The sequence below is a fragment of the Ovis canadensis genome, chromosome 11 (genome assembly GCF_042477335.2).
Source record: "Ovis canadensis isolate MfBH-ARS-UI-01 breed Bighorn chromosome 11, ARS-UI_OviCan_v2, whole genome shotgun sequence".
In the NCBI taxonomy this organism is placed as follows: domain Eukaryota; kingdom Metazoa; phylum Chordata; class Mammalia; order Artiodactyla; family Bovidae; genus Ovis; species Ovis canadensis.
This window is the reverse complement of record NC_091255.1, coordinates 32790679-32818090: the sequence shown is the minus strand read 5'-3', so window position 1 is coordinate 32818090 and position 27412 is coordinate 32790679. Positions and strand designations below refer to the sequence as shown.

Genomic DNA, 27412 nt, shown 5'->3' with positions numbered 1-27412 from the left:
TGTCCCCTCAGCCTGAGCATCTGCACTGCAATTGTGTTCCAGCCATGAACGCCCACCCCAAGGAGATGGTGCCCCTCACGGGCAGAAGAGCCACCATCCCCTTTGTGAACCCTGCCATCCTGCAGGAGAAGAGGCCATCAGAGGTCACCCCCACCAAAAAGAGGTAGGGCCAGTAGGTTTGGGCCTGGGTGCTGTGGTGAGAGGCATGGGAGGGGCCTGGTACCCACTTTCAGGGAGCACTTGCTGGGGGTGGACCTGAGACTCCATTCTCATCTCATCTGGGTGGCCTGGTGCCCAGCCAGGTATAAGTAGGGATGTATGTGTGTGTAGCGGGGAGCCCTGCATACTCTAGGGCTGAGCTGGAGAGGTCAGTACGACTGGAGGGACTGGGGCACCGAGGCAGAAACATTCAGAAAGGTTTCTGGGGAGGCGGGGAGTTGCTGGAAGTCATCTTGAGACAAGGAGCTGAAAAGTGGGTGAAATTCCAGGTTGGCAGGGGCCCCCTCCTTAGTACATTTTCCGTGTCCACTGGGGGGCTTTCATAGCCACTGGGTGCCCAGCCAGGTAATTCAAGCTCTTCAATTCCACCTGTGTAAGGGGGACACCAGTCCATAGAGTGATGGTTCATTCCACAGAACTTGTTGGCCCTGATGGTGTTTTATTGCCTTGAACTTTGTCTTCCTTGTTATCGCCATTGCCACTCCCCAGGGCCCCTGGGAATGGGGCAGGGCCGGGACAGTTATGACCGCTTCCCAGGTGAGGACACGGGGGAGGTGGGAGCAGAGAAAGTACTTCTCTGGGGTCACAGCTGGCCCCTGAACTGACCCCATTGCAGTCCCCCCAACCCCCTCAGCTGATTTGGTGCTCTTCAGCCTGAGTAGTGGCTCCAATAAAGAATCTGCTTGCAATGGGGGAGACCTGGGTTTGATCCTGGGATCAGGAAGATCCCCTGGAGGAGGGCATGGCAACCCACTCCAATATTCTTGCCTGGAGAATGCCATGGGCAGAGGAGCCTGGTGGGCCACAGTCCATGGGGTTGCAGAGTCAGACACGACTGAGTGACTGACACTCTCACTTTCAACCTGAGCGCCCTCCCTCACCCCAGCTGTGCTTCCCTTGGACCCGAGTGGGCCCTGGTCTGGCTTGGCCCATTTGCCCCACCTCCTTTACCCTGTCCCAGGCCTGTCTTAGGCCGAGGTGAGCTTGGTGCTTTCCCTTCTGTTGGTTGAGTGATTATTGCTGAGGTCTTTCGAGCACCAGGCCCAGGGCTGGGCCCAGGCTGGGGAGACTGGGGCATGAGAGAAAGAACACCCACCTCTGCTCACAGTTTGGATGGTGAGGGGGGCCCCAGTGAGAATGCGGGGAGTGGCCTGGAGAGAGGGTGGGCTGGGCCTGAGGAGGGGCTGGTTGTTCTGATTCTGTGGGTACTTTGTAGCAGAGCTGGTGTTACCGCGGATGATGGCGGGTAGACAGGAAGGGAAAGAGCATCCCTTTCCCTTGGGGAGGGGCAAGGGCAAGGGCAGGGCTTGGGGCAGGAACCAGTGAGGAGTCCCATGTGGCTAAAGTGCTGGGTAGGTGGGGGAGACGAGCCCCTCTGAGGCTGGGTCTTGGCTGTCAGCTTAGATTGGATACCTTGGGGGCAGTGGGGAGCTATGGAGGCCTTTTGTGTGAGAGGGAGGGCATGGCGAGGTTTGCATTGTGGAAATGATACTCTTGGAGAAGGAAATGGCAACCCACTCCAGTATTCTTGCCTAGAAAATCCTGTGGACGGAGGAGCCTGGTGGGCTGCTGTCCATGGGGTTGCACAGAGTCGGACACAACTGAAGCAACTTGGCATGCATGCGTGTATTGGAGAAGGAAATGTCAACCCACTTCAGTATTCTTGCCTGGAGAGTCCCAGGGACAGAGGAGCCTGGTGGGCTGCCGTCTACGGGGTCGCACAGAGTTGGACATGACTGAAACGACTTAGCAGCAGCAGCAATGATACTCTGGGTGATCTTCGTGGATGATGAATCAAAGGGGAGTCTGTTGTGATTGTTGCCCAGGTGATAGGTGGTTAGCCTGGTGGTGAGGCATGGAGAAGCAGGCAGGGATCAAAGAGGTATTAGCATCATGGAGTCTGAAGTATCAGCTATGGGAGGGGAGGGAGAAGGAGGACTGAGAGACATTTTCAATTCTGATGGGGGGACCCGGATGGATGACAGGGCTGTCTCTGACATCAGTACTTCAGAGGAGCAGGAGCAAGGTCAGGAGGAAAGAACCAAGTTCAGGTGTGAAATGCTGGCTGAGAGGTACTAGTGGCACACTCGGTGGAAGCTCCAGTCTGGAGCATTAGAGAGAAGACTGGGTGGACGTGGAGATCAGACAGGTGTCAGAGGCCTGTCGGGGAAGCCTGTTTCTGGAGAGGCTTGCCTGAGTAGGAGCAGAGATACCTGGGTGTTTTTTTTTCCCCTCACGGCAAGTGGGATCTTAGTACCCCAATCAGGGATCAAACCCCCATTCTCTGCATTAAGCACAGTCTGAATTCCTGGTCTGCCAGGCAAGTCCTAGAGCAGCGAAATCTTTGCCTTAAGCTTCCTGCCTCCCGTCCCCCTTCCCTCCCCTCTCACTTTCCCAGGGGAGGTTTGGACCTCAGAGAAGGACTGAGGACAGCGTTCTAGGAAGATCCCAGGTTCTTCGTGTAGTCCGGCTGCCCTTCTGGGCCCAGCCTGGTTCATGAACTTAGTTCCAGGCTCAGGTCTGCCCACGACCCCTGCCCAGTCAAGGGCTTGGTGTGAGGTGTGACCTTGGTCTTCCGAATAGGTGATCCCTTCTCCTTCCCAAGGCTTTTTGAGGGCCCTCACGTGCCTACTTCTCCCCAGACCCCAAAGATTTAGGCATCTCCCTCAGAACTGAGTATAGGACTCAGGTTTACAAAGAAAAAAAATTAAATATTATGTATAAGTAAAGATGGCAGCTCTGACTGCTAAGGAAATATGTATTAACGGTGAAATTGGAGGCACCCAAAACTCCAGATCTGAGGGAAATTTTTGGACCTGGAGCTTTTCCTGAAGCATCATGCCCCTCTCTGTGAGAAGCTGCTGGGGTTCCTGTCCCCTGGGCCTTGCCTTGCCCAGGGACATAGGCACAGGCCAAAGGCTATAGAGGCTCTGGCCCTGAAGCTCAGAGCCCTTGGGCTGTCCATGGGACAAAGTAAGAGAGAGTCCTCCCCAGCCCGGGAGTTGCCTAGGGATCGTTCTCTGCCTTCAAAGGAATAGAAATGCAGGAGAAAAGATGCAGGGCTGTCTGCCTACTTGTGTTAACAACATGTGGGTGGTGGCTCCTTTTGGGCTGGGTCAAAGATAGGAGTAAACAAAGGGCAGCTGCTGCGGGTCAGGAGCCAGGACGTCACCTGGCCAAGATCTTGACGTCTGCTCACGCTGGCGGATGAGATATGGCACGTACAGCGGCAAGCAGGGCAGGTGTGGGACAGGCCGTCCCAGGGGTTAGCTCCTGACCCACAACTGGGTCCTTTGTAGCTCAACTCTCACTACCCTCCTTCCCAGACACTGAAGACCTCCTTTCTCAGTCACAGCCTTCATCTTCCTGTTGAGGGAAGCAACCTCCCACAGTTTACAGTTCAAGGTTGATGTTGGTCTGTTTCCTTATTGGTCTCTCCATCTGTCCACCTGTTTATCCAGCCAAGTATTCATTCCTCATCCATCCATCCATCCATTCATCCTTCCCACTATCCATCATCTACCTACCTATTCAGCCATCCACTCATCTGGGCAACCAGTCATTCTTTTATCAACTCATTTATCTTTCACCTATCCATCCTTACATTCATCCATTATTAGGTCTTCTGAGTATCACGATCAGGGTTGGGTTCTAGAGACTTAGGATGCTGCAATTGTAGTTCCCACCACTGAAGAACTTACAGCTGAAAGACAGTGTGTTGTTGTCTAGAGCAAGGAAAGCAATGGCTTCACTGTGCTATAACCTGGTCTCTTCCTAGCAACCTACTGGAACAGGAGCTTTGCCAGGGGAGGCATTTTTGTCTACTTGTTCACCACAGTGTTCCCAGCTCCTAAAATAGTGCTTGGCAGGTTGTACGTGTAAATGTCTGCTAGTAAATGCACTACTGAGCCCAGACAGGTAGGGTGGAATAGAGGAAGAGCAGGGGCTGGACCCACTGGGGAAAGAGCTGCCGGTGTGAGAGTCGTCCGGCTCTGCCTGGAGACAGTCAGCACATCTCAGCCGGGATGTTTTGGGGCTGAGCTGCTATCAGATGTGTCTGTAGTCGCTGGGTCCGAGCTGCCATAGTGGCATGGGGACAACTTTGGGGTGACAGTTTGGGGGACTGCAGGGGTGCAGAGGAAGGTGACTGATTGCATAGGGTGGTCTCTGAAGCCCATTTCAGCTGGACGGTCTGAAATAAGGAGACAGCTCTGGAGCAGCGCTGCTCCTGAGTCCAGGCCTTAGGGAGCATCTAGCCCAGTCTCTCTAGGTGAGGACACTTGACCCAGAGAAAGTGAGTGGGGCCACACAACAGGAGAGGCAGAGGCAGCCTAGAACCCTGGCCTTAGGCTCTCAACCAGGGGTTTGCCCCTCTCTTTTGGAAGAATGATTTGATTCTAAGTCAAGTCAGAAGGCTCCTTTTGATGGGCAGGAGACAGGAAGGGGGGCCAATGTATCGGTGAGCCCTGCCCTCACCTCGCTTATGCCTCATTTCTGGACTAGCTCTGAGCCTTCCAGGCTTGTCTGGGCCTGACCAGGAGTGACCACTCAGTGAGGTGGGCACCCTTGGCAGCAGGGCTGTAGGACACACAGGTGAACAAGCCCTGCCCCAGCTCTAATGGGCTTGTTTGGGTGTCCTGCCAGTGCACACTTCTTCCTGGAGATAGAAGGGTTCGAGCCCAACCCCACGGTTGCCAAGACCTCTCCCCCCATCTTCTCTAAGCCCATGGACTCCAACATCCGGCAATGGTGAGTACTCCAGCCCTTGGCTCCAGCGGGTAGGCAGGGACTTGCCCTGGGCCACACGGCCAGGCCTGGCTGTGGCATGCTGCCATTGTCCATTTAAAAACCTGTCCCTCCCCACTCCCCTCCAGCGTCTCTGGGAACTGTGATGACATGGATTCCCCACAATCTCCTCAGGATGACGTGACAGAGACCCCGTCCAATCCCAACAGTCCCAGGTGAGCCGGGCCCTCCCTCTCCTCCCACTGTGCCCCCAGGCAGTGCTAGAGGGGCAGGCACCAGGACCCTGCAGAAGAGAGAAAGAGGCTGCCACTGCTGAGTGCTGCAACATATGTCTGGGCCCATGGCAGAGGCATGTAGGTCATTTTTGGGGGGAAGGGAGGGATATTACATTTTATAAAAGTAATACCCATTCATCATAAAATACCGGGATAACAACATGCAACAGAATGAGGACTTAGTGCAATGCCATATACTTAAACTAAAAATCCATGCATGCAACCATCAAACATTAATGCGTGTTTTACAAGAACACACACACAGAGGACTACGCAGCAATGTGTTACTACAGCTGCCTATTTCGAGTGTGGGGGTGGGGAGAGAGATATTTGAATATATTAAAAATACTCAAACAACACAAAATATGAAGGTGCAATTTGTCTTCCTGTGATCTCGTGCTTTTGTGGGCTTCACAATGAACAGTTAGGTACGTATCTTTCCTGATCGTTACAATGTGGAACCAGAGATACAGTTTGCTAAAACGTGATTGCCTTTGGATTAGAAGGGGAGCAGCGCATGAATCCCCCCCCACCCCTTCCACCAGCACTAAGGGAGGGGAGGTCAGGCATTGTGATGGGCATGTGCAGATGTAAATACTGGTGCAGCGCCCTGTGGGCAGAGCCTGTGGGCACAGTGGCTCTGTTGGAGGAAGGTGAGACCCTGGGGAGGGGCGGTGCACATGTTGTGAGCTGGAAACATTTTCTGGCCTCAGTGCAAACCTGGCCAAGGAAGAGCAAAGGCGCAAAAAGAAGCGGCTGAAGAAACGCATCTTTACGGCAGTGTCGGAGGGCTGCGTGGAGGAGCTGCTGGAGCTGCTGGGGGAGCTGCAGGAGCTTTGCAAGCGGCGCCACAGCCTGGATGTGCCTGGTCAGTGCCTGCCCCTGCCGTCCACCTCCCTCCGTCTCCCCACCCCTCGCCCTGCCCTCCAGCCTTAAATGCTGGGCTGGCGACTTCGAACCTGATTCGGAGGGCAATGGGGAACCATGGAAGGGCTTAGATAGGTGGTGGTCGTGGTCTGGCTACTCGGCAGAGGATGGGGATAAATCTGGAGAAGACCGTTGTTCAGGCAGAGCTGGGACCCCAGCAGCGGGCCTGGGAAATGAACAACTCTTCGTGGACTCAAAGACGTGAGGAGTGAATCCAGGGTGGTGCCACTTGGACTTAGGAGACTTGGTGGCTGGTGGGGCCTGAGCCGTCTTGGGGACCAGGGAAGTAGAGAGTTAAAGGGAGGCGGCTAGCTCTATGTGTAAGCAACCAGGGTGAGGGTGGTGGGCTTGAGATTTCTGAGATGGACAATGGGAAGTCAGGCAGTGGGTGGGACTGCCCCCTACCAGGGAGATGATGCAGAAGGCCAAGGGCAAAAGGTCTCTGATAAGACTTAGGTAACTCGCCCAGGAGGAGGAGGGGCCAGACAGGGGGCTGGAGAAGGAAGAACTGGACAGGAAAGAGGGAGGAGAGGAGCTTGGGGCAGGGAGCTCAGCAGAGGGCCTGGGCAGGGTCTTGCGGTCTGGGGCTGCAGCCCCCACAATCCAGTCTCCCCTCCTCCGGGCTGGGAGGGCCAAGGGCAGCCGGGGCCCCACTGTACTGCGGCTCTATCCTGCCCTCCTGCCTGCAGACTTCCTCATGCACAAGCTGACAGCCTTGGACACGGGGAAGACCTGCCTGATGAAGGCCTTGTTAAACATCAACCCCAGCACCAAGGAGATCGTGCGGATCCTTCTTGCCTTTGCTGAGGAAAATGACATCCTAGACAGGTTCATCAATGCCGAGTACACGGAGGAGGCCTATGAAGGTACTTGCCTGTGGGGCAGAGGGGTGGGGGGGAATGAAGTCACACACAAGCACTGTTGTCTCTGAAGCCCAAAGCACTTAACATGGTGCCCAGCACCTTCCTTCATTCTGCAAACAATCTGGACCACTGACCATGTGCCAGGCAGTGCTTTTGGCCCCAGAGCACAGGACTGAACAAGACCAGATGAAGCTTCTTGGCTCTAAATAAGGTAATTTAAAAACCGACGGAAATCGCTATGAAAAGGAAAGTTAAAAAAAAAAAACAAAAACAGAAAAGATAATGTCATCAAAAGTGATTGGTCAGGGGCAACTTTAGTGTGGGTGGTCAGAGAGCACCTGAAGCCAGCATGATAAGGCTCCAGGACAAAGCAAGAGCGGAAGCCCAAGATAGGACTGAACTTGACGCAGCTGAGTGATGGCAAGAAGGCTGGAGATGAGGCTAGGGAACTGGGCAGGGCTAACACATGGCAACTGGTAGTATTGTCATCATCATAATTTTTTCAAAAAAACATGCCATAGGCACCATGTCTAAAATATAAGACACTCCATTTTAAAAAGTATTTATTTTTATTGTTCCTGGTCTTAGTTGCAGCACATGGGAAATTTAGTTGTGGCATGTGAGATCTTCAGTTGTGGTCTATGTGGGATCTAGTTCCCTCACCAAGGATTGAACCCAGGCCCCCCTGCACAGGGAGCATAAAATCTTAGCCACTGGACTACTAGGGAAGTCAAATTGTCATTATCATTATTACAGCCCCATGTGGGTCTTGGTTTTATGGCTTTTCTCTGAGGTGGGCTGGAGAGGGGGCAATGAGACCAAACTTGAGATGTTTCCTGCTCAGGAAATCCATTGTGAATTATCAGCAAGGTGTGTCTTTGATTTTTTGGAGTCAATAAACATCCTGTTAGGATCTTATGATATGCTTGTGACACAAATGACTGGCCCAAGAATAACTTGACGTCATTTTGCTGATATGTCATGGGTGCTAAACAGTCAGCTTTTTGCAGGTGGGGATCTGGCTTGGGAATTTAACTTTTCTCATGGGATAAAGTAATTTTATTTATGTGTATCTATTTATGTATATATATATATTATTACTATTATTGGTTTTTGCCAGTCTGGTGGGTGAAAAGTGTTAAATCATTAAGTTCAAAATTTCCTCTTCCTGCTTACCACTGATTCCAAATATCTTTCATTTTCTGTATTGGCTGTGTGTGTTTTCTTCCCTGCGAGGTACTTGTTAATAATCTTTTCTCCATTTTCTTTTAGGCTGCTTGTTTTTTTATTGATTTGTAGCAGCTCTTAATCCATTATGGATTCTTAAAAACACATTGCCTCTTTTATACATCTCAAATATTTCCTCCAGTCTATCACTTGTTTCACTTTCTATAAGATGTCTTTTGAAACACAGAAATGTGTTTAATTTTTCTGCAAGCAAATATATCAGTTTTTTTCTTTATGGTTTCTGCATTTTGGATTTTGCTTAAGAAGGTTTTCCCTGTAAAAAGTCGCAATATTGTAAAGTAATTATCCTCCAATTAAAATAAATAAATTAATTAAAAGTTTAGTTTACAAACAACTTACCAGTTTTAAAAAACTCTTAGTTTTTTTTAATCCACCAGGCTTAATTTTTATGTATGGCATGATTACAGCTCTTTGGAAAATGCTATTTCTGGTAGAAAGTTCTGAGACCTCCCTGCCCCCCAGGCTTCCAGTCCCCTCTGTCTGGAGGTTCTGTGCTGCTGCTGCTGCTAAGTCACTTCAGTCATATCCAACTCTGTGCAACCCCAAAGATGGCAGCCCAACAGGCTCCCCCATCCCTGGGATTCTCCAGGCAAGAACACTGGAGTGGGTTGCCATTGCCTTCTCCAATGTATGAAGGTGAAAAGTGAAAGTGAAGTCACTCAGTCGTGTCAGACTCTTAGCGACCCCATGGACTGCAGCCTACCAGGCTCCTTGCCCACGGGATTTTCCAGGCAAGAGGACTGGAGTGGGGTGGAGGTTCCCTAGGCTCCACCAACAGGGTCAATGTCCCCCTGCCCCCTCCCTGCCTCTTCTCCCCTGTTCTCTCTCTTAGTCATCAGGGCACTGTGCACCCAGCACCCAGGCTAGATGCCTGGATCTGGCCTGAGGCACGCCTCCTCCAAACCCCACAGACCATCCTGAGGACTCTTCCTCCTAAGGATCTTTGGCGCACTGGATGGACAGCTCTTCACACATCTGGGCTCCTTTTAATGCATCTTCCAATTTTGCAGCCAGAGTGATCTGAAACACATATGTACAAAACCCCAGACTTCGGTCATGTCACTTCCCTGCTTCAGTGCCTTTACGCCTTCCTGTAGCCTTTAAGATAAAGTTCTAACTTCTTTTTTTAAAAAAATATGTAATATTTACTTATTTGACTGTCCCAGGTCTTAGTTGTAGCATTTGGGATCTAGTCCCCTGACCAGGGGTTAAACCCAGGCCCCCTGCACTGATAGCATGGAGTCAGCCACCAGACCACTGGTTAAGTCCCTGAAGTTCTAACCTCTTATCCTGAGTTAGGAGGCTTTGAGTTGGCCCCACCCAGCCTGGCTACACTTTCGTGTTCCCAGATGAGAGGCCACTTCTGGGAAGCACCCCAGTCCTCCAGGTTGTGTTAAGAGCACCTCTGGGTACCACAGCCCCCATCGTAGCACTAAATTTTCAGGGAGACTGTGAGCTTCCAGAGGACAAGAATTAAAGCTATAGCCCTGTGCTGTTGTGTCCCCAGTGGAGCACAGAGCAGATGCTCCAAGGATAATCCTTGCTTCCAGGCAAGAGTGAATGAAGCAAAGAATGAAGCTGGGACTCTTGGTAGCTGGGCGACGCCGACCAGACAGGCAGCTAGTATTTCTCCATGGTCCATGGAGGGTACAGAGGCTAGAGAGGGGAACGCCAGAGAGGGTGTGGTACCTCGGGTCCCAGCCGCTGAGCGCCCCTCACCCACCCGGTCCGGTCCACAGGGCAGACGGCGCTCAACATCGCCATCGAGCGGCGGCAAGGAGATATCACCGCGGTGCTCATCGCGGCTGGGGCGGACGTCAACGCCCACGCCAAGGGGGTCTTCTTCAACCCCAAGTACCAGCACGAAGGCTTCTACTTCGGTGGGTGCGCCCCCGCCCAGGTTGGGGTCCAGGGTCCGGGGTCCGGGGTCCGGGGTCCGGGGTCCGGGGTCCGGGGTCCGGGGTCCGGGAGGGGGCGGAGGGCGGGGCTCGGCTCCTCCCCTGAGAAAGGCGCTAGCAGACTGAGGCCTGGAGACCCCACTGCCAGCCTCTGCCTGCTGGGTTTTGTGGGAGAACCCTGGAGGACAGAGCTGTGACCAGGGAGGCGGCAGGGGCTGATATATCCAAATGGGACCACCAGGCTGGACCAGGGAGGAAGCACCGGGGTCGTGGGGAAGATGGGGGAGCCTGCATTCCAGAAGTGTCCCCTGGGGGTCTTAGAGGGGACATAGGCCCCCGATCAGCCCTCTGCAGGGAACCAGGACCGGGAGGGAGGGCAAGGAGAGAAGCCAGTTTAAACCCTAGTTGATGGGAGAGGAGACAGGTTCTGCAAAGAGAAATGGAATGTCCCAGTGTAGCAAGGAGCTAATGTAGGTGTTCAGGCTACCAGGTCTGGCCTCTGTTCCCTGTGTCTAGTGCCTCTCAGGACTGCAACAGGGAGGAAAAAGTGAGAAGATGAAAATTCCCTGGCTGACACTCTAGGGAGTCCAAAAACAATTGGGGTTAGGCTGTGTTGTGTTAAGCCGTTCAGTTGTGTTCAACCCTCTGTGACCCATGGACTGTAGCCTGCCAGGCTCCTCTGTCCATGGAATTCTCTAGGCAAAAATACTGGAGTGAGTAGCCATTCCCTTCTCCAAGGGATCTTCCCAGCCCAGGGATGGAACCTGGGTCTCCGGCATTGCAGGCAGATTCTCTACCATCTGGGCCATCAAGGAAGCCTTATCCCGTATGAAAAATAAAAAATTTAATATATGTAATTTAGATACAATGAAGTTACTCATTTTAATGTAGAGTCCTGTTCATTTCCACAAACGCATACAGTTGTGTAACCACCGCTGTGATCAGGACAGGGAACAAAGAGTTTCATCCCACCAAAAAATTTCCAAGCACAACTTTGTAGTTAACTCCTCTTCCTAGAAGGCCCTGATTGATCGCCATGGATCTGGTTTTCTCTTCTGGGTGTTTTTTGTTATTATTACTGTTTTTAACCTGCAGGACTAGTTAGCCTACAGGACTAGATGGGTCTGGGCAGCCTCTGGTCAGACCTGGCTAGGAAACCTTTGTCAGGTGGGATGAGGAGAGGAGACAGGATGGAGACTGGCAGGGAAACAGCATGAGACCCAATGTCCAGCCCTGATTCTGTCCCCTGCTTTGCTGTGTCACCATCTGTGAGTCACATGCCTTCTCTTTTCTCAATAAACATTTGTCATTTACTACCAGGCATTGTTCTAGGTATTTGAAATATATCTGTGAACAGAACCAAGATCTCTACCCTCATGGAACTTCCATTCTAGATGGAAGAGAGACCATCAATAATAAACATGATAACTAAGAATATTATGTAGTAGGTTAGAAAATAATAAGTGCTGTTGAAAAAAAAAGTAAAGCAAGGGGAGGGCTTCCCAGGTGGCTCAGTGGTAAAGAATCCACCTGCCAACGCAGGAGATGCAGGTTCAATCCCTGGAGAAGACCCCCTGGAGGAGGACATGGCAACCCACTCCAGTATTCTTGCCTGGAGAATCCCACGGACAGAGGAGCCTGGCGGGCTACAGTCCATGCAGTCTAGAAGAGTTGGACACGACTGAGCACAGCATAGCAAAGCAAAGCAAGGGAAGGCGATCAGGAGTTCCGGGGCAGGAAGGCAGTGGGTTTCAGTTTTAAACAGGGCAGTTAGGGTGATTCGTTGAACAGGTGATGTTTGAGCAAAGACTCAGAGGTAGTGAGGGAGGAAGTGATTCAGCAGAAGGAACAGCACACCTGGCAGAGGGAACAGAATGTGCAAAGGCCCTGAGGTAGAAAAACACCTGTGTGTGCTGGGGAGCGGGGTGGGGAAAGGAAGAGGCCTTTGTGGCTGGAGGGGAGTGAGTAGGGAGGGAGTGGAGGAGATGATGTCAGAAGAGCCTTGTAAGCTGTTGTTGGAACCTGAGCTTTTGTTCTGGGTGAGGTGAGCCTTTTGTGTTAATAGGAGCAGTCTGGCTGCTGTGCTGAGGATAGGGTTGGAGGGCCAGGGTGGTAGCAGGGAGACCCATTCGGAGGTTGAAGCAATGATCCAACGTCGGTCTCCCACTCCCACTGAGATGGTCAGGAGAAGCCCCAGTCCTAGACCTTGGTGATCAAAAGTCTGGATCTTAGATCTTGACTAGGATCCAAGTCAAGCTCTGGCCCGGGAGAGAACCGAGCCCCTGTGCCCCCCTCCCCTAGGCGAGACACCCCTGGCCCTGGCAGCCTGTACCAACCAGCCCGAGATTGTGCAGATGCTGATGGAGAACGAGCAGACGGACATCACCTCGCAGGACTCGCGGGGAAACAACATCCTCCACGCCCTGGTGACCGTGGCCGAGGACTTCAAGACGCAGAACGACTTCGTCAAGCGCATGTATGACATGATCCTGCTGAGGAGCAGCACCTGGGAGCTGGAGACCACGCGCAACAACGACGGCCTCACGCCCCTGCAGCTGGCCGCCAAGATGGGCAAGGCCGAGGTGGGCGAGGTGGGGGCAGGCGGGAGGGCTCCAGGTGCGCCCCCGTGGGGGCTCTTCTGAGTGGCTAAGCACACAGAGCCCTGGCCAGGCAGCTCGTGGGCCCACCCTCAGGACTTCAGGCCCTGACACTCTGGGTTTCTGTCTCCCCGTCGCCTGGGCCAGGGTGGAGGAGCCTTAGGGCTGTGGTGATGTGAGGTCTGTGGCTGAGGATTCCTGGGTGGCGAGGCACTCACGCGGAGGCTGAGTGTCTGACCCTCGGAGCCTTCAGCCTCTTGTGAGGACAGGAGGCCCACAATGTCTGCTCTGGATACAGAGCCAATGCGCTGCTGCCCCCGGACTCTCGGGAGACCCCAGCCTGTCTGTCAGGTTGAAACATGGAGCTAAGTCTCCAGCGGAGGACGCGGTGGCTGGTGGCCGTTTGCGCCCTTGAGATGAGGACCAAGGAACTCAGATTAACTGGGAGCCTTGGTGAAGACTCAGCTGGGGAGGGCTTTCGTCTCTCCAAGTAGCTGGAGCCGTGGCTTGGTCTGATTTCAAGGGTAGGACTCAGGTTGGGGCTGGGGTCACAGCAGAGCCTCTTCTGCCTTCGCATCTTGAGCCCTGGGAGGGGTCAAGGCTCTGGGGAGGCTGCAAGGGGGTGCTGCATGGGGGTGGGGGTGCGGTGGGGGAGAGGCTGTTGAGCAGCCCTGGTGGCAGAGCTGTGCCAGCCTCAGGGCCGCTGCTGAGGGAGGCGCTGCCCCGAGGGCCTTGGGTTCCGTCCCAGTGCTCAGGGCTGGTGCCCACAAGGGGCCTTTTCATTCTCTGCAGGAGGAGAGGGGAGGAAGAACAGCTTGGATAAAGGAGCAATTGTGTGTATGCCTGCCTCCCCGGTCTCCTGCCCACCCCAAGAACACAGTTTTCCTGGGGGCTTTGAGGAGGGTCAGATTGTGGTTGCCAAGTTGGAACTTTCTCCAAGGACCACTGTGGCATATGAAGTCCCTGGGGAGCCCAAGATGAAGCTTCCTGCATGCAGCCTGGCTTCATGACCCCCTGGTTCCCTGAAGGAAAATATGCCCTCCCCGTACCCCAAACACTCCTGTCAGTCTTGGGGGGTCCCCCGCACCCTTCCCACTCCCCTTCTCTCCTTCACTTACTGTTCTTTGGATGTCTTTCTGGATGCTGCTCAAGTTGGTCACTGCTGGGAATAGAGATGCTTAGGACATGCTTAGGACACAGTCCCTGTCCTTGGATTCTTCTAGGCTGGGGTGCAGGAAGGGGAGACGTGCCCTATCCCCAGAAGCTCCCTGCCTGGTCTGTAGTGACTAGGCTCTCGTGTGAGATGATGTGGGAATCCCATTGGGTCACGTGAGATCAAGGCCCTGACATTGTATTCCCCATCAGGACTCTCTTCCTGGGCCTTGGGTTGGTGGCCCAGGAAGTCCTGCCACATCTTGTGGTCCCCAGGGCTTGCTTTGGGGAACTAGTAAACTCTCCATCTCCCTTGCAGTTTGGGACCACCCAGGAAGCTTCACAACATGCAGATGACTGGGTGTCCCCATCCTCAGAGATCTGGATTGAATTAGTCAGTGGTGTGGGAATTTTAAATTGACCTAGTAACTCTAACATTCAGCAGAGAGCGAGGCTAGCTGACCTAGGTTTCACGAATCTCTCCGAAAAAGCCTGGTGGCTTCTGGTGTGTTAGCTGCTCAGTCATATCTGACTCTGCAACCCTGTGGACTGTAGCCCACCAGGCTCTCTGTCCATGGAATTCTCCAGGCAAGAAGAATACTGGTGTGGGCAGCCATACCCTTCTTTGGGGGATCTTCCTGACCCAGGGATCGAACCTCCTGGATTGCAGGCAGATTCTTTTACTGTCTGAACCACCAGGGAAGCCCTGGCGCTTCTTAATTTTTCAAAAAAATTTAATTTTTTAATCTTCTTTTGACTGCCCCATGCGGCATGTGGGATCTTAGTTCCCTGACCAGGGATCAAACCCATGCCCCTGTGTTGGAAGCTCAGAGTCTTAAACACTAGATTGCCCAGGAATTCCCAAGGCTGGTGTCTTGCACCATTCCCTGACTGGCCAGGGCAGTGAGCCTCAACTGGCAGGGTCTTGACTGAGAATGGGATGTGAAAGCTGGAGAAACTTCTAACTCAAGCTCAGGTCAAATAGAAATTACTTCTCAAAATGGTCACTTCCTAGATTCTTCCCTGAACAGACTCCCCAGCTGGTGGAAGGATCTGTGAGCTGATTGTGCAGCTCTCTGAAGTGTGCAGAGGGCCTTCACCCCTTTGTCTCTGGCATTCGCAGTCTCTGGTGCAACGCGCAGGTCAGCAAGCTTTGTGCTCATTCCACAGATAAAGCGGGGCCCAGGGGTCACAGCAGCAGGCGCTCGGCCAGGCTCTCGTGGGAGACCCTTCCCAGGCCCTGTCTGTTGTGGGCGTGGAGGGCCAAGCTGTGCTGGCCCTGGGCCCTGTCCACTGGCTGACAGTTGTTCCTCTTCCTGTTCCCAGATCCTGAAGTACATCCTCAGCCGTGAGATCAAGGACAAGCGGCTTCGGAGCCTGTCCAGGAAGTTCACTGACTGGGCGTACGGGCCCGTGTCATCCTCGCTGTACGACCTCACCAACGTGGACACCACGACTGACAACTCGGTGCTGGAGATCATCGTCTACAACACCAACATCGACGTGGGTCTCCCAGCTGGGCTGGGGGAAGACAGGAGGCAGCAGGCTGGGAGTCAGGCCAGGGGCCCTGGGAGACCCCATTCTACTTGCTGGATGTGTCTGCCGCCCCCGTTCCTTAGCCTCAGTGGGTGGGGCAGGTGCTGGGGACACCTGTTCGCAGCTGACCCTGTGGAGGGGTTCCTGGCCCTGTAACCCTGGGCAGGGTGGGGATGGGGGTGTAGATCTTCTCCATCTTGTTTTCCCCCAACTCCTCTTACTGGTTCCTTATGGCTGAGCTTAGAATCCCCTCTTCCCCAAACCTGGCCTCAAATGGGGGTCAGGGAGTGTGCAGTTGGAGCAATCAGGGAGGTCTTTCTGGAGGAGGTGAGGCGGGGAGGTCAGTGAAGCTGAAGGAGAAAAGAAAGGATCAGCAGTGGGAAGTTTTTGGCTCTTGGGGGAACAAAGGCAACACATCTTTTATATTTTACCAAGACTCGTGCCGCCCAGAGCCTGCCTTGCTTGGGGTCTCCCTGGCCTCTCACAGCAGCCTGACTGGTAGGGCAGGGATTGCAATCAGTTTTATGGAAGAGGACAATGAGGCCCAGAAAGGGTGAAGGGTTTTCCAAGGGTCACACAGTGAAGGGGGGCCCAGGAGGGGCCAGAACCCCAGTCGTGGCCCTGGCCCGACTTCTAGCCCTCACTCCCCACCGTGCATCAGATCCTCTTGCCAAAAGCACCAGGCTCCTGTGGCGTTTGGCTGTGCCTGGTTGCACTGGGGCCTCAGGAGCTGGAAATTACCCTCCCAACATTTCCAGCCAAACCAGTTCATTGGCCCCTTCTGCCGGGGCACTGCTGACTCAGAGTTCCCTTTGAAATGAGGGCCCTTTGAAAATGGTCCCTCCCTCCCTCTCATCTCCATGGTGACCGGTGCTGTTCTCTCCCCAGAACCGGCATGAGATGTTGACCCTGGAGCCCCTGCACACGCTGCTGCATATGAAGTGGAAGAAGTTCGCCAAGTACATGTTCTTCCTGTCCTTCTGCTTCTATTTCTTCTACAACGTCACCCTGACCCTCGTCTCTTACTACCGCCCCCGGGAGGAGGAGGCACGTTGGGCCCCTTGACGTGGGGGATGAGGTGGTTAGAGCTGCAGGAGATGGGATCCACCCCACGTGCATATGGGGAAACTGAGGCCCAGAGAAGCCAAGAGACTTGCGTGGGGTCCCCCGATTGTCACGCTTTACAGTGTCTTGGACACGGAATATGTCTCCAGCCCTGAGTGGAGCTCAACCCCAGGTGCTTAGTCCCACGCGGACCCCTGCTGAGGGGGGCTCAGGGAATTAGGAGCCCCAGGCCCTGCCCAGGCTCCAGGTCTTGATCTGGAGCTGTTTGGGTGTTTTGACTGTGGGAGGAAATGCGAGAAGGTGGAGGCCACTTGGAGAAGCTTTCCCACCAATCTGGGACTCAGTTTCCTGTCCAGTCACGTGAGACACAGAGTCTGGGCTTTGACTGTGTGGTGGGGCCCTGTGAGTGTCTGGATACAGATGGGACAGACAGGTGCCAAGAGGGAGGAGGAAGTTGTTAGCATGGACTGAATCATGCCTCTTGCCCTCTGGGTTCCCCCTGCGGGTGGGGTAGGCAGGGGCCGGGGGCTGCCCTTCCTGCACTGGCCCTTACAGAGAACGGGCTTCATGCTGGCCTCTGGTCCAGCTCGAGGGCCCGGCATGCGTATGTGCATGGTCACCCCAGAGGGGGCGCTACCCCTGCCTTCCTCACTCCGCACCCTACACCTATCCATTCCTCTCCCTTCCTCCATAGGCCCTGCCGCACCCCTTGGCCCTCACGCACAAGATGGGGTGGCTGCAGCTCTTAGGAAGGATGTTTGTGCTCATCTGGGCCATGTTCATTTCTGTGAAAGAGGTGAGTGGGTCACTGAGCCCTCCTGGTCTGGCCTGAGACGCAGGCGGCAGGGCAGCAAGCTCTGTCTGCTACTACTGCTGGGGGACTGTGGGGACTCATTTCCTCTTTAATTTTAGACTTACATAAATAAGCAGGCTTATCCTTCCTACTTCATGTACCATCCCTCCATACATCTGTCCATCTCTCTGCCATTTAAATGCACTCCCAGCCACTCAGTGTCCCTCCCATCTTCCCCTCCCTCCATCCATCCACCCAATCACCTGCCATCTCTCATCCACCCAACTGCTAATCCATCCATTCAGACACCCACCTATTGCCCTTCCGTCCTTCATCCAACTCTCTTTCCATCTGTTTGTCATTTGATCCATTCATCCATCCAACTGATGATTCAGCAGGTATATTCTGAACACCTTCAACCTGTGGGGCTCTGGGAGAGCTGATAGGGATGGAGGGAATCTGGCCTCTTTGAGGTCATAGTCTGGTAGGAATTTCACATGGACACAGATATCAAGACTATAAGATAGACTGTGAAAAGGGCCTGATGTTGGGGTCAGACCCATGTTCAGAAGAGAGGTGACTTTTATTTGGGGATAGGGGGGAGGTTAGGAAAGCTGGAAGGTAGAGATGTCACTAACTGTGGCAGGGTGCGGTTGGCATGAGGACACTGGGGAGAAGATATTACAGGGCAGGTCAGAGGAGCAGTGTACAAAGGCTCAGAGGCTGGGAGGCCTGGCCATATTTGGGAAATGGCAGGCAGCTGTGTGGCCCGGCTGCTTTGTGGGTTCTGGAGTGAGGATGGAGATGAAAATCAGAGATGTGAGGAGATTGGGGGGACCATCCACTCTTACCCTGGGGTTGTCTCTGTCCCCCAGGCACCAGTCCCTTTCCATAGCCCTCACTCGGACTCTGGTTGGGCCTTCACACGTTCCCCTGGTTCCTGAGTCTCAGTCCTGGGGAGACACCCCCTTCCCCAGGTCCTCCATCGAGGGGCACAGAGAGGGAGCAGCTTTTCTTTCCTTTCTGGCCGCAGGGCATCGCAATCTTCCTGCTGAGACCGTCAGATCTGCAGTCCATTCTCTCGGATGCCTGGTTTCACTTTGTCTTGTAAGTGGGTCTGTTGCCCTGGTCGCCACCTCACAGTCAGGGCCGAGGTCCTGTATGGGGGCTGCTATGTCCCTCTGCAGTGGCCACCCTCTGTGTCACCCTGTCCCAGTCCTTACGCCAAGGCGCGTGGCCAGGGACCTCCTCTCTCCCTTCTGTTGAGAGAGGCACAGAGGGGAGGGCCGGAAAACACTGGGACAGTGCCCACCATCTGGCCGCAGGGAGAGCTGACTACACCCTGCCTCAGAGCCCCGGGCGGCAGGCAGCATAGAGAAAGCATGTTCACGTTTTAACGAAGGGACATTCCAGGCCAGTTCCTCCCAGCTGCCGTCTTGGACCCTGGCAGATCAGGGCTGGAAGGGACTTGAGAAGTCACCGTGTCTGATCTCATGAAACTGAGGCACAGAGGAGGGAAGTGAATCACTGAGTCACGTGGAGCTACGGGCATGTCGAAGCCAGCCCAGTGTCCCAGTCATCCTCACCGCAAGCTAGTCTGGGATCAGCTACTGTAGGCCCCAGTCAGAAAGCCCAGCTCAGCAGCTTCTCTGAATGAAGTCATGTGCAGCTGATATCAGAGGATTACGTAACCCTGTCTCTAAACAACAGAAGGCTGATTCAGCATCGTGGCCGCATGAATGGAACAGGATCTGTGGCTTGGGGTGAAGCACTTTGGGCTCCAGGGTTCTGTGGACCCCACCAAAGTCCCTCTTCTGAGCCTTTGGGTGGGTCTATAGCACCTTGAATCTTGACCTGATGTTTCCAAATACCTGTTTATTAATAGCTGTCTTATTAAGTAGGCATGTGCCTTCCAGAAGTATGAACCGAGTTCTCCATCCCTGTGGGCGGGTGGGGCTCCCCGACACTGCAGTGAATGAGTAGGCCAGGTGCAGTCCTGCCCATGGTGCAAGTCACTTGTGAGCCTGGCACCTTCAAGAAAGTGTGGCGATCCCAGAGAAAGACCCATTTGCACCGCCACTGGCTTTGGTGCGGATGAAAGGCCTTGTCCTGCTCGTCTGCTTCTCTGTTGTTTTCCTCGTGTGGAGGAAGGTGTTTAAAATGCTCCCTCACTTCAGCGCCAAATACATTGATCACCCAAATGTTTGCTTTTCACTGCACAAAATCGAGGTTGACTGTGTCCCAACTTTAACTAGTTAGGTATTTCATAATCGCGGAGACTGCATGATGCTCTAAGCAAGAGAGGGTTTCTATCCAGATGTCTGCCTAACTGATGACAATGTTTAGGAGTGGGTTTTGATCTTGGATGTTTGGTGTATATTGTACTTTAAATTTTTAAAATTGTGGTTTAATGCATGTAACATGAAAGTTAAACCACCTTAACCATTTTTAAGTTCAATATTGTTAGGTACATTTGCATTGGTGTGCAATCTCCTTTTAGCATATCTATTACATGGCATGTCTTGTAGTTATTTAAAAGGCTTCTCAAAGAAGGTTATGGGGGACTTCTGTTATGATTGAGGTTTGAGTATACATGTTGTCAGCTTTGTCATTTTGATTAAAGATGGAATCTTTCACTGCATCCTTCGTCTACTCCAGAGTTCCTCAATCTCTGTGGGAATCACAAATCACATGGGTGATTTAAAAAACATCCAGCCTCCTGGCAAGCACCCTGGGCCATCTGAACCAAAATCTATTGGGCCCTGGGGAACTCTATCTTTAAAAAGTCCTTGTCAACTGCAACCAGCCCTGACTTGCATCTGGCGATGCAGTCCGCAAGGCTGGGTTTTAGACGTGATTCAGCATGTCTAGGGCAGCCTCGGCTATCTCTTCAGTACCACCCACCAGGGTCATTGAACAGGGTTTAAGGGAGGTTGGAGGGTTTGGACATCTCTGCCCTGATGCCGAGGAGAAGTAAGTAAGGCCCTTGTTTCCTGTGTCTCCTGAACAGTTTTGCCCAAGCTGTGCTTGTGATACTGTCTGTCTTCTTGTACTTGTTTGCCTACAAAGAGTACCTCGCCTGCCTCGTGCTGGCCATGGCCCTGGGCTGGGCGAACATGCTCTACTACACACGGGGGTTCCAGTCCATGGGCATGTACAGCGTCATGATCCAGAAGGTGCGTTGGGGATGCTGAGCATCAGAGATGGGCAGGGAGGGGCCCCTCAGAGAAGGCCCACTCTTCAGATGGGGAAACTGAGGTCTGGAGAGGAAAAGAGACTCACCCAAGGGACAGGCCACTGCTGTTTCTCTCAAATGTCTTGGTTTCCCTTTGCCCTTGCTCAGGGTCTTGGAGGAAACATATGCATGTATAATTTATATACATGTAGATATGCTTATTATAGATGTTTACCATATAAAGGACGGTGTAGCCTGCAAGTTACAAATAATAATAAAATATGCAATACTTTTTTGTTGTAAATTCCACATGGCTAGTTGAGTCTCACCAAATAATTTGTTGATTTTGGTTTAACTTGTATCTGTTGCCAACCTATGGTTGCAATTGACAAGTGAACATTGTGCCAATATAAATGTTGCCTGAAATTTTCCTTTGCTTTTAAAAAATAAATAATTAACTAAAATATTTTTGGGGGGCTACCCTGGGTCTTTGTTGCCGCGCATGGACTTTCTCTAGTTGCAGCAAGCGGGAGCTACTCTCTAGTTTGGTGTGAGGGTTCCTCATTGTGGTGGCTTTTCTTGTGGAGCACCAGCTCTAGGGCATGCAAGCGTCAGTGGTTGCGGTATGTGGGCTCAGCAGTTGTGGCTCGTGGGCTCTGGAGCATGGGCCCAGTAGTTTGGTCGCACGGGCTTAGTTGCTCCACGGCATGTGGGATCTTCCAGGATCAGGGATCGAACCTGTGTCCTCTGCATGGGCGGGTGGACTCCTATCCACTGTACCACCGGGGAAGTCCTTTCCTTTGCTTTAAGGAGTAAGATGAAAAGGAAACAATGAAGACGTGTTGAAACTGAATTTGTTTGCCAATGATGCTGAGACACTTATGTGCTGAATTGAATAATAGTTTTCAAATACTAGAAGAATATTTCATCAATGTTTTTGTACTATTCACAACATAACAGCCACAGATAGGGTATATTTTAAAAGTTTTATCTGCCTTAACATTTCTTCCATCATTGTCTTAGGCCCAGGTCTAGACAATCAACAATCTTTGACTTGTAGCTTTCACCAGTTTCTATGGCGTAAATCACCCACCATGGCTGATTTCCAGTTACCAACATGAGTACAGATTCGGGCAAGGATGCACACTAAAGCATCATTGTATAGTGTTTCCAACATATGGCTACAATAGCTGTAAATAGCCTTAAAATTCTAGGTAATTGTTAGGACTTCCCTGGCAGTCCAGTGGTTAGCACTCTGGGCTTTCACTATGGAGGATGCGATTTCAGTCTCTGATCTAGAAACTAAGATCCTGCAAGCCACATGGAGTGGCCAAAAAAGAAAAAAAAAAAGCCTAAATAATTGTAAAATGTAGTAACGTCTTTTGGAAGTGATGTTTTGACTACTTATTATCTTTGTTTCTAATGTAATTTATTTAATTATGTTTACACAATCCAATTCTTAGTCATGGCTGGTTTAGCAGCCAGCTCAGGAAATTCACGAGAGTGTGATAGTCAGCTCTTGTGAGCTGGTGTGAGCAGACCCCAGCACACGGCCACTTCCAGGAAGAGTGAGGATTCCTGGTGCGAGATTCTATGTGGAGGGGGGCTGATGTGCAGCCTGTATCAGCAAGGACAGAAACAGACTGCGTTCTAGGAGGGAGGAGGGTGGAGAGGACGAATAGAAGAGTCTTTCTGGAACAGGTGGGCCCAGTGCTGAGCTGTGGAGGGAGCGTCAGGAGGATCCGGGGAGGGTCACGGAAGAGTGGCCCGAGTGAATGAGGGCATGGTTGGCGTGCAAACCTGAGAGATAGTGGGAAGCAGGAGCTCAATCTATAGCGAATATATGCTCAAACGTTACCCTTGAATCGTGTTTCTTTCTTTGTAGGTCATTTTGCATGATGTTCTGAAGTTCTTGTTTGTATACATCGTGTTCTTACTTGGATTTGGAGTAGGTAAATGATTTACAAATAATAGCAACTGCCACATTTGTAAAGCTCTTTATATAGACGTTAACATGACAGCATGCAGGAGCCTCAGCAACAATTGTATCGGTCACCAGTGGAATGCTCGCTGTGATCAGCATTTCCCAGTGATTGTCTACGGGAAGAGCCAGCTCACTGGAAAAGACCCTGGTGCTGGGAAAGATTGAGGGCAAGAGGAGAAGTGGGAGGCAGAGGATAAGATGCTTAGATAACATCACTGACTCAATGGACATGAGTTTGAGCAAACTCCAGGAGATAGTGAAGGAAGCCTGGCATGCTGCAGTTCATGGGGTTACAAAGAGTCAGACACAACTTAGCAACTGAGCAACAATAACAATGATTATCTCCCTGGAGAAGGAAATGGCAGCCCACTCCAGTACCCTTGCCTGGAAAATCCCATGGATAGAGGAGCCTGGTAGGCTACAGTCCATGGGGTCGCAAAGAGTCGGACACGACTGAGCGACGTCACTTTCACTTTCACTTTCCTCACCTCCTACTCTTCTCTGTCTATAAAAGAAACTGGCATCCAGACCCAGATAAGATGATACGCTGGGGCACTAGCCTGCCATCTTCTAGGACGCCTAGCTTTCCAAATAAAGTTGGATTCCTTGCTTCAAAACAACAACAAAAACAGTGATTATCTCTTTACTTCTCACAATGTATTGACCAAGGCAGGAGTCATCATCATCTCTGCTCGTAAGAGAACTGAGGCTTAGAGACGCCAGGATTTGACCAGGTCGCTTTTATCTGGCCACACTGTGTGGTATTGCCCCCACCTTCACATCCATCATATGTGTCCCTTGCAGCTTCGGATAGGTTTGGCAGGTGTTTTTGGCCCAAACTGACAGATAGGGAAGCTAAAGTTTGCAGAAATGTGATTGACAGTCTTTGAAAAATAGGAGTAGAATAATGCATCCAGGTAACCTCCTTCAGCCCTCCACGTCATGTTACTGTCATAGATTGCTTCAGATATATCTGTGAGAGCCTCTGGTCTGCTGGGGACCAGGGATGGGAAACCCTCTTAAAAACCTCCCTGTTTACAACCGAGGGAAAAGCACAACCTGATTTTGCTTCTAACCTCTGCCTAAAAAGATATGATTTTGTTTTCCCAAGCCAGTTCTTTCCCCCAGTTATCACTGGCATTTGAAACTAGGCAGCAGATTCCATCTGTCTGGTACCTTTTCTGGGTCACAGTTTGCTTGTTCATTTGCTCCTTCACTTGCTTGTTTATTCATCCACCCATTTCCTCACTGATTAATTTGATCATCCATCCATCCACTATTCATTAAGTCATGAGCCACTGCTGTAGTGCATTGGGAAGAAAAGAAGAAAGAGCCTCAGGCTGTGACCAGAGACCATGCCACACAGCATTAGAAGGAGACTCAGGACCTGCCGGTCTTGGGAGAGACAACCCAGGCTACTGGAAGTTGGGAGCTCCAAGCCTGGTTGAGGAGCCAGGGACACACAGATTATAGATTATAATTTTCAACTCTGCAAACCCTTGATTGGTCAAGGGCTGAACAGTGGGCTAGCGAAGGGAGAGAAGAATTTGGGCTTTGTTAGGCAGAAAGGTCTTTCTGCAGTCAGTCAAGGCAGAACACCAGCTTGATGAGGCTTCCGGAGGAACTGAGGCTAGAGACATGATTTCAATAACCAGAGAGAAGAAGACAGCAGTGTGTGTGTGTATGTGTGTACGTGCAGGTATGCACGAGTTCACTGAGTAATTAACCGGACAGAGAGGCTGCAGACAACACCCTGCTATGTCCTCACAGCTCTGGCCTCGCTGATCGAGAAGTGCCCCCAGAACCACGAGAACTGCAGCTCCTATGGCAGCTTCAGTGACGCGGTGCTGGAACTCTTCAAGCTCACCATAGGCCTGGGCGACCTGAACATCCAGCAGAACTCCAAGTACCCCATCCTCTTCCTGTTCCTGCTCATCACCTACGTCATCCTCACCTTCGTCCTCCTTCTCAACATGCTCATAGCCCTGATGGGGGAGACGGTGGAGAACGTTTCCAAGGAGAGCGAGCGCATCTGGCGCCTACAGGTGAGCCTGGCAGAGTCCCCTCTGTGCAGTTGGGGGGCTCCTGTCATGGGGACTCAGTTCAGCACACAGAACCTGTGGATCTAGGCTGGGGCCTGGAAACCTGCATAAGCTCCCTGTGCTTGGCCAGAGGAAGGTAGGTTCCTGGAGTAAAGGGTCCAGGGAGTGTGGCTGGACAATGGCATGTGTGAGAGGTACTCAGGCTTATGGCTGTGCTCTGCTTAGAGTCAGTGGTGTGATATGTGTGTGCTGAAGTGTGACCTTAGGTTGCATTAAGAGGAGTATAGGGTATAGGACAATGGAGGTGACAATTCTGCTTCCCTCCAATGCTCCTTATATGCTGTGGGCCTTCCACACTGAGGACACTAACCCACAGAATGGCCCAGGCATGGGACAGGCCTGGCAACCATGCCTCACAACAGACGGTGTTGAAACTGGGTTGAAGAAGGTGAGAATTCCTTCTTGCAGAGCTACTTGGGAAAGAGGGAGCAGCTTTCTTCTGTGATCCCAGAGGCAGAAATGGGACACATGGGGAACAAGAGGGAGAAAAGCTTTGATCTGATACAAGGAAGTTACTAATTGTTAGGGCCTTCTTAATGGATTGTCAATAACATTCAGGGGAGACTAGACAAATTATGGTTGGGAAAATTGCTGAGGGGATTCCCAGCCTGAGATGGAATAGGACTGTGTGATGTCTGAACCTCCTTTCACCATAGGAGCTCAGAATCCTACCTTTCAGTTAGGAAACTCTGGACTCCCATAAACATAGTTTATGCTATGTTTAAAATAATTTTAACACCTTTCCCAAACTTACTGGGCTTTCTTTTCTTTCATTTTTTTAAAGTCTTTGTTGAATTTATTACAATATTGCTTCTGTATTATGTGGGGTTTTTTTGGCCTTGAGGCCTGTGGGATCTTAACTCCCCAACCAGGTATCAAACCCACACCCCCTGCATTGAAAGGTGAAGTCTTAACCACTGGATCATCGAGGAAGACCCTGGGTTTTTGAATTCTGTAGGTTAGCCAGATACTCAGGATCTATGCATTAAGTAAGCATTCTGTGCAGGTGGAGTGGGCTGTTTAGTGGTGTCTGTGTGTGTGTTCTTGTGTGTGCGAGTTCTTGTTTGTGTGTGTACGTGTGTGGGTACACCCACACTCATGGGGCACCTTGGTGCTGGCTTCTCAGTGACACACTTAAGCTCCTTTGTGTTTCCAGAGAGCCAGAACCATCTTGGAGTTTGAGAAAATATTACCAGAATGGCTGAGGAGCAGATTCCGGATGGGGGAGCTGTGTAAAGTGGCAGAAGACGATTTCCGGCTGTGTTTGCGGTAACAGAGGGAGGAGGGCGCTTTGCTGGTGCTCTTTGGGTGGGTGAAGAGACACGCGGTGTGAATGTTCGCGAAGCGGTGCTGCCATTTGCTTGTCTGACCGTGGCCATGGTCTGTTCCGCCTCCTCAGAAGGTGGAGTTTGCTTGCTTGGGGTCGCTGGCCCTGGGACAGGCTTCCTGAGCCTCAGAAGGGAGAGGAGGGGACTCTGCCCTTCTGGAGGTGCCTCTGTGGCTCCTCCCCGCCCAGTACCTGCCTTAGAAGAGATATGCCAGCCTGGCACCCTTTGTCCTTCTGTCTCCCCTGTGTGGGTTCACAGGGGACCACTTATGTCTCTTGGAGCTCCTGGGTCCCATATCCTGGGAGGAGACTGATCCTGGAGGCCTGGGAAGATGTGCGGTTGGCAGGTTTCAAGCCCCAGTAACACTGGTATGGACACATGAGTCAGGGGTGTTCCTGATCCCCGTGGACGACACCCCAAATGCGGTGCTAGTATATTTGTTTGTATTTCATGAAGTGCGCTTGGGGAATAGTGAGAATGATTATCACACCCTCAGGATCAACGAGGTGAAGTGGACTGAATGGAAAACTCATGTCTCCTTCCTCAATGAAGATCCGGGGCCCGGGAGACGGACAGGTACCACTGCTGTCAGAAAGCATGATGCCCACTCCTGCCTGACCTTGTGACCCCGGGTGACCCTGATTTTCCCCATCAGTAAAGTGGGGGAGGAGGGTTGAACTAATCCCTTCCAGCTCTATCATTTTATAACCTGAGTTGGAAACATTTCTGAAAGTCGAGTGGTGGGCCAAGACGTACCTGGAGGCACATCTTGCAGAGTGCTGTATTTGTAAACTAGTGTTTTGTCTTTAAAGCAGATTTCAACAAAATCCAAGATACTTCCAGGAGCAACAGCAAAACCACCCTCAACGCATTTGAGGAAATAGATGAATTTCCGGAAACTTCAGTGTAAAAGCAGGACCCAGAGCTCACGTGCGTGTGGGCCATCTGATGCTGGAGCCTGGGTGCTGGACTTGGCGCTGTGTCCTTTGCAGAGCAATGGAGCCTGGCTCCACCTGCAGAGATGAGGAATGCACCCTCATGCTGAGCGGGTAGCTGAACCAAGGGGCAGTTGTCAGTTTGTCTGAGTGGGAAACACCCTGGAGTTTGTTATTTGGCAAAGAGCTTATAAAGACCTATGGCCAGCAGTCCTGAGCTTGGGAGTTCCAGGAGCCCTGAATCCTGGGTGAAGCTCCTGTGTTCACCAACTGCAGGTCGACTTGGCTGGGAGAGAGGATGGCAGGGCAGGCACAGGGACCCAAGGAGCACAGAGAGGAGTCTTTCTTCTCTCAATGTCTTGACAATGTCTTGTCAATGTCTTGACAGCCCCTAGCCCCAGCCCTAATATTCTACCATCTCCCCTACTGTGACTGGATCTCCTGAATTTAAGGGCCTCTTGATCTGATCCTAGAATGTATAGGGGATTGAGCTGAGCCTGGTATCCTGGGGCCAGGAGGAATGAGCTTCTGGAATCTTCAGGGAGCAGGAAAACACCCTCGGAATAAGT

General features: G+C 52.0%; 1 protein-coding gene across 2 annotated transcripts; it reads left to right on the top strand.

Annotated features, from left to right (window-relative positions):
* Positions 1-44: 44 nt before the first annotated feature.
* On the top strand, positions 45-26818 carry TRPV3 (transient receptor potential cation channel subfamily V member 3). 2 transcript variants are annotated; one of them, XM_069603133.1, is made up of 17 exons: positions 45-163; positions 4864-4968; positions 5094-5180; positions 5954-6108; positions 6857-7033; positions 10018-10158; positions 12478-12758; positions 15252-15428; positions 16350-16508; positions 17221-17322; positions 18353-18426; positions 20330-20495; positions 22380-22446; positions 24249-24523; positions 25737-25849; positions 26405-26484; positions 26724-26818. In XM_069603133.1, the coding sequence occupies exons 1-17, from the start codon at positions 45-47 to the stop codon at positions 26816-26818; spliced, it is 2373 nt and encodes a 790-aa protein (XP_069459234.1). The 2 variants fall into 2 exon arrangements, with proteins under 2 accessions (XP_069459234.1, XP_069459233.2); XM_069603132.2 differs by having other exon boundaries at positions 26721-26818.
* The last annotated feature ends 594 nt before the right edge of the window (positions 26819-27412 follow it).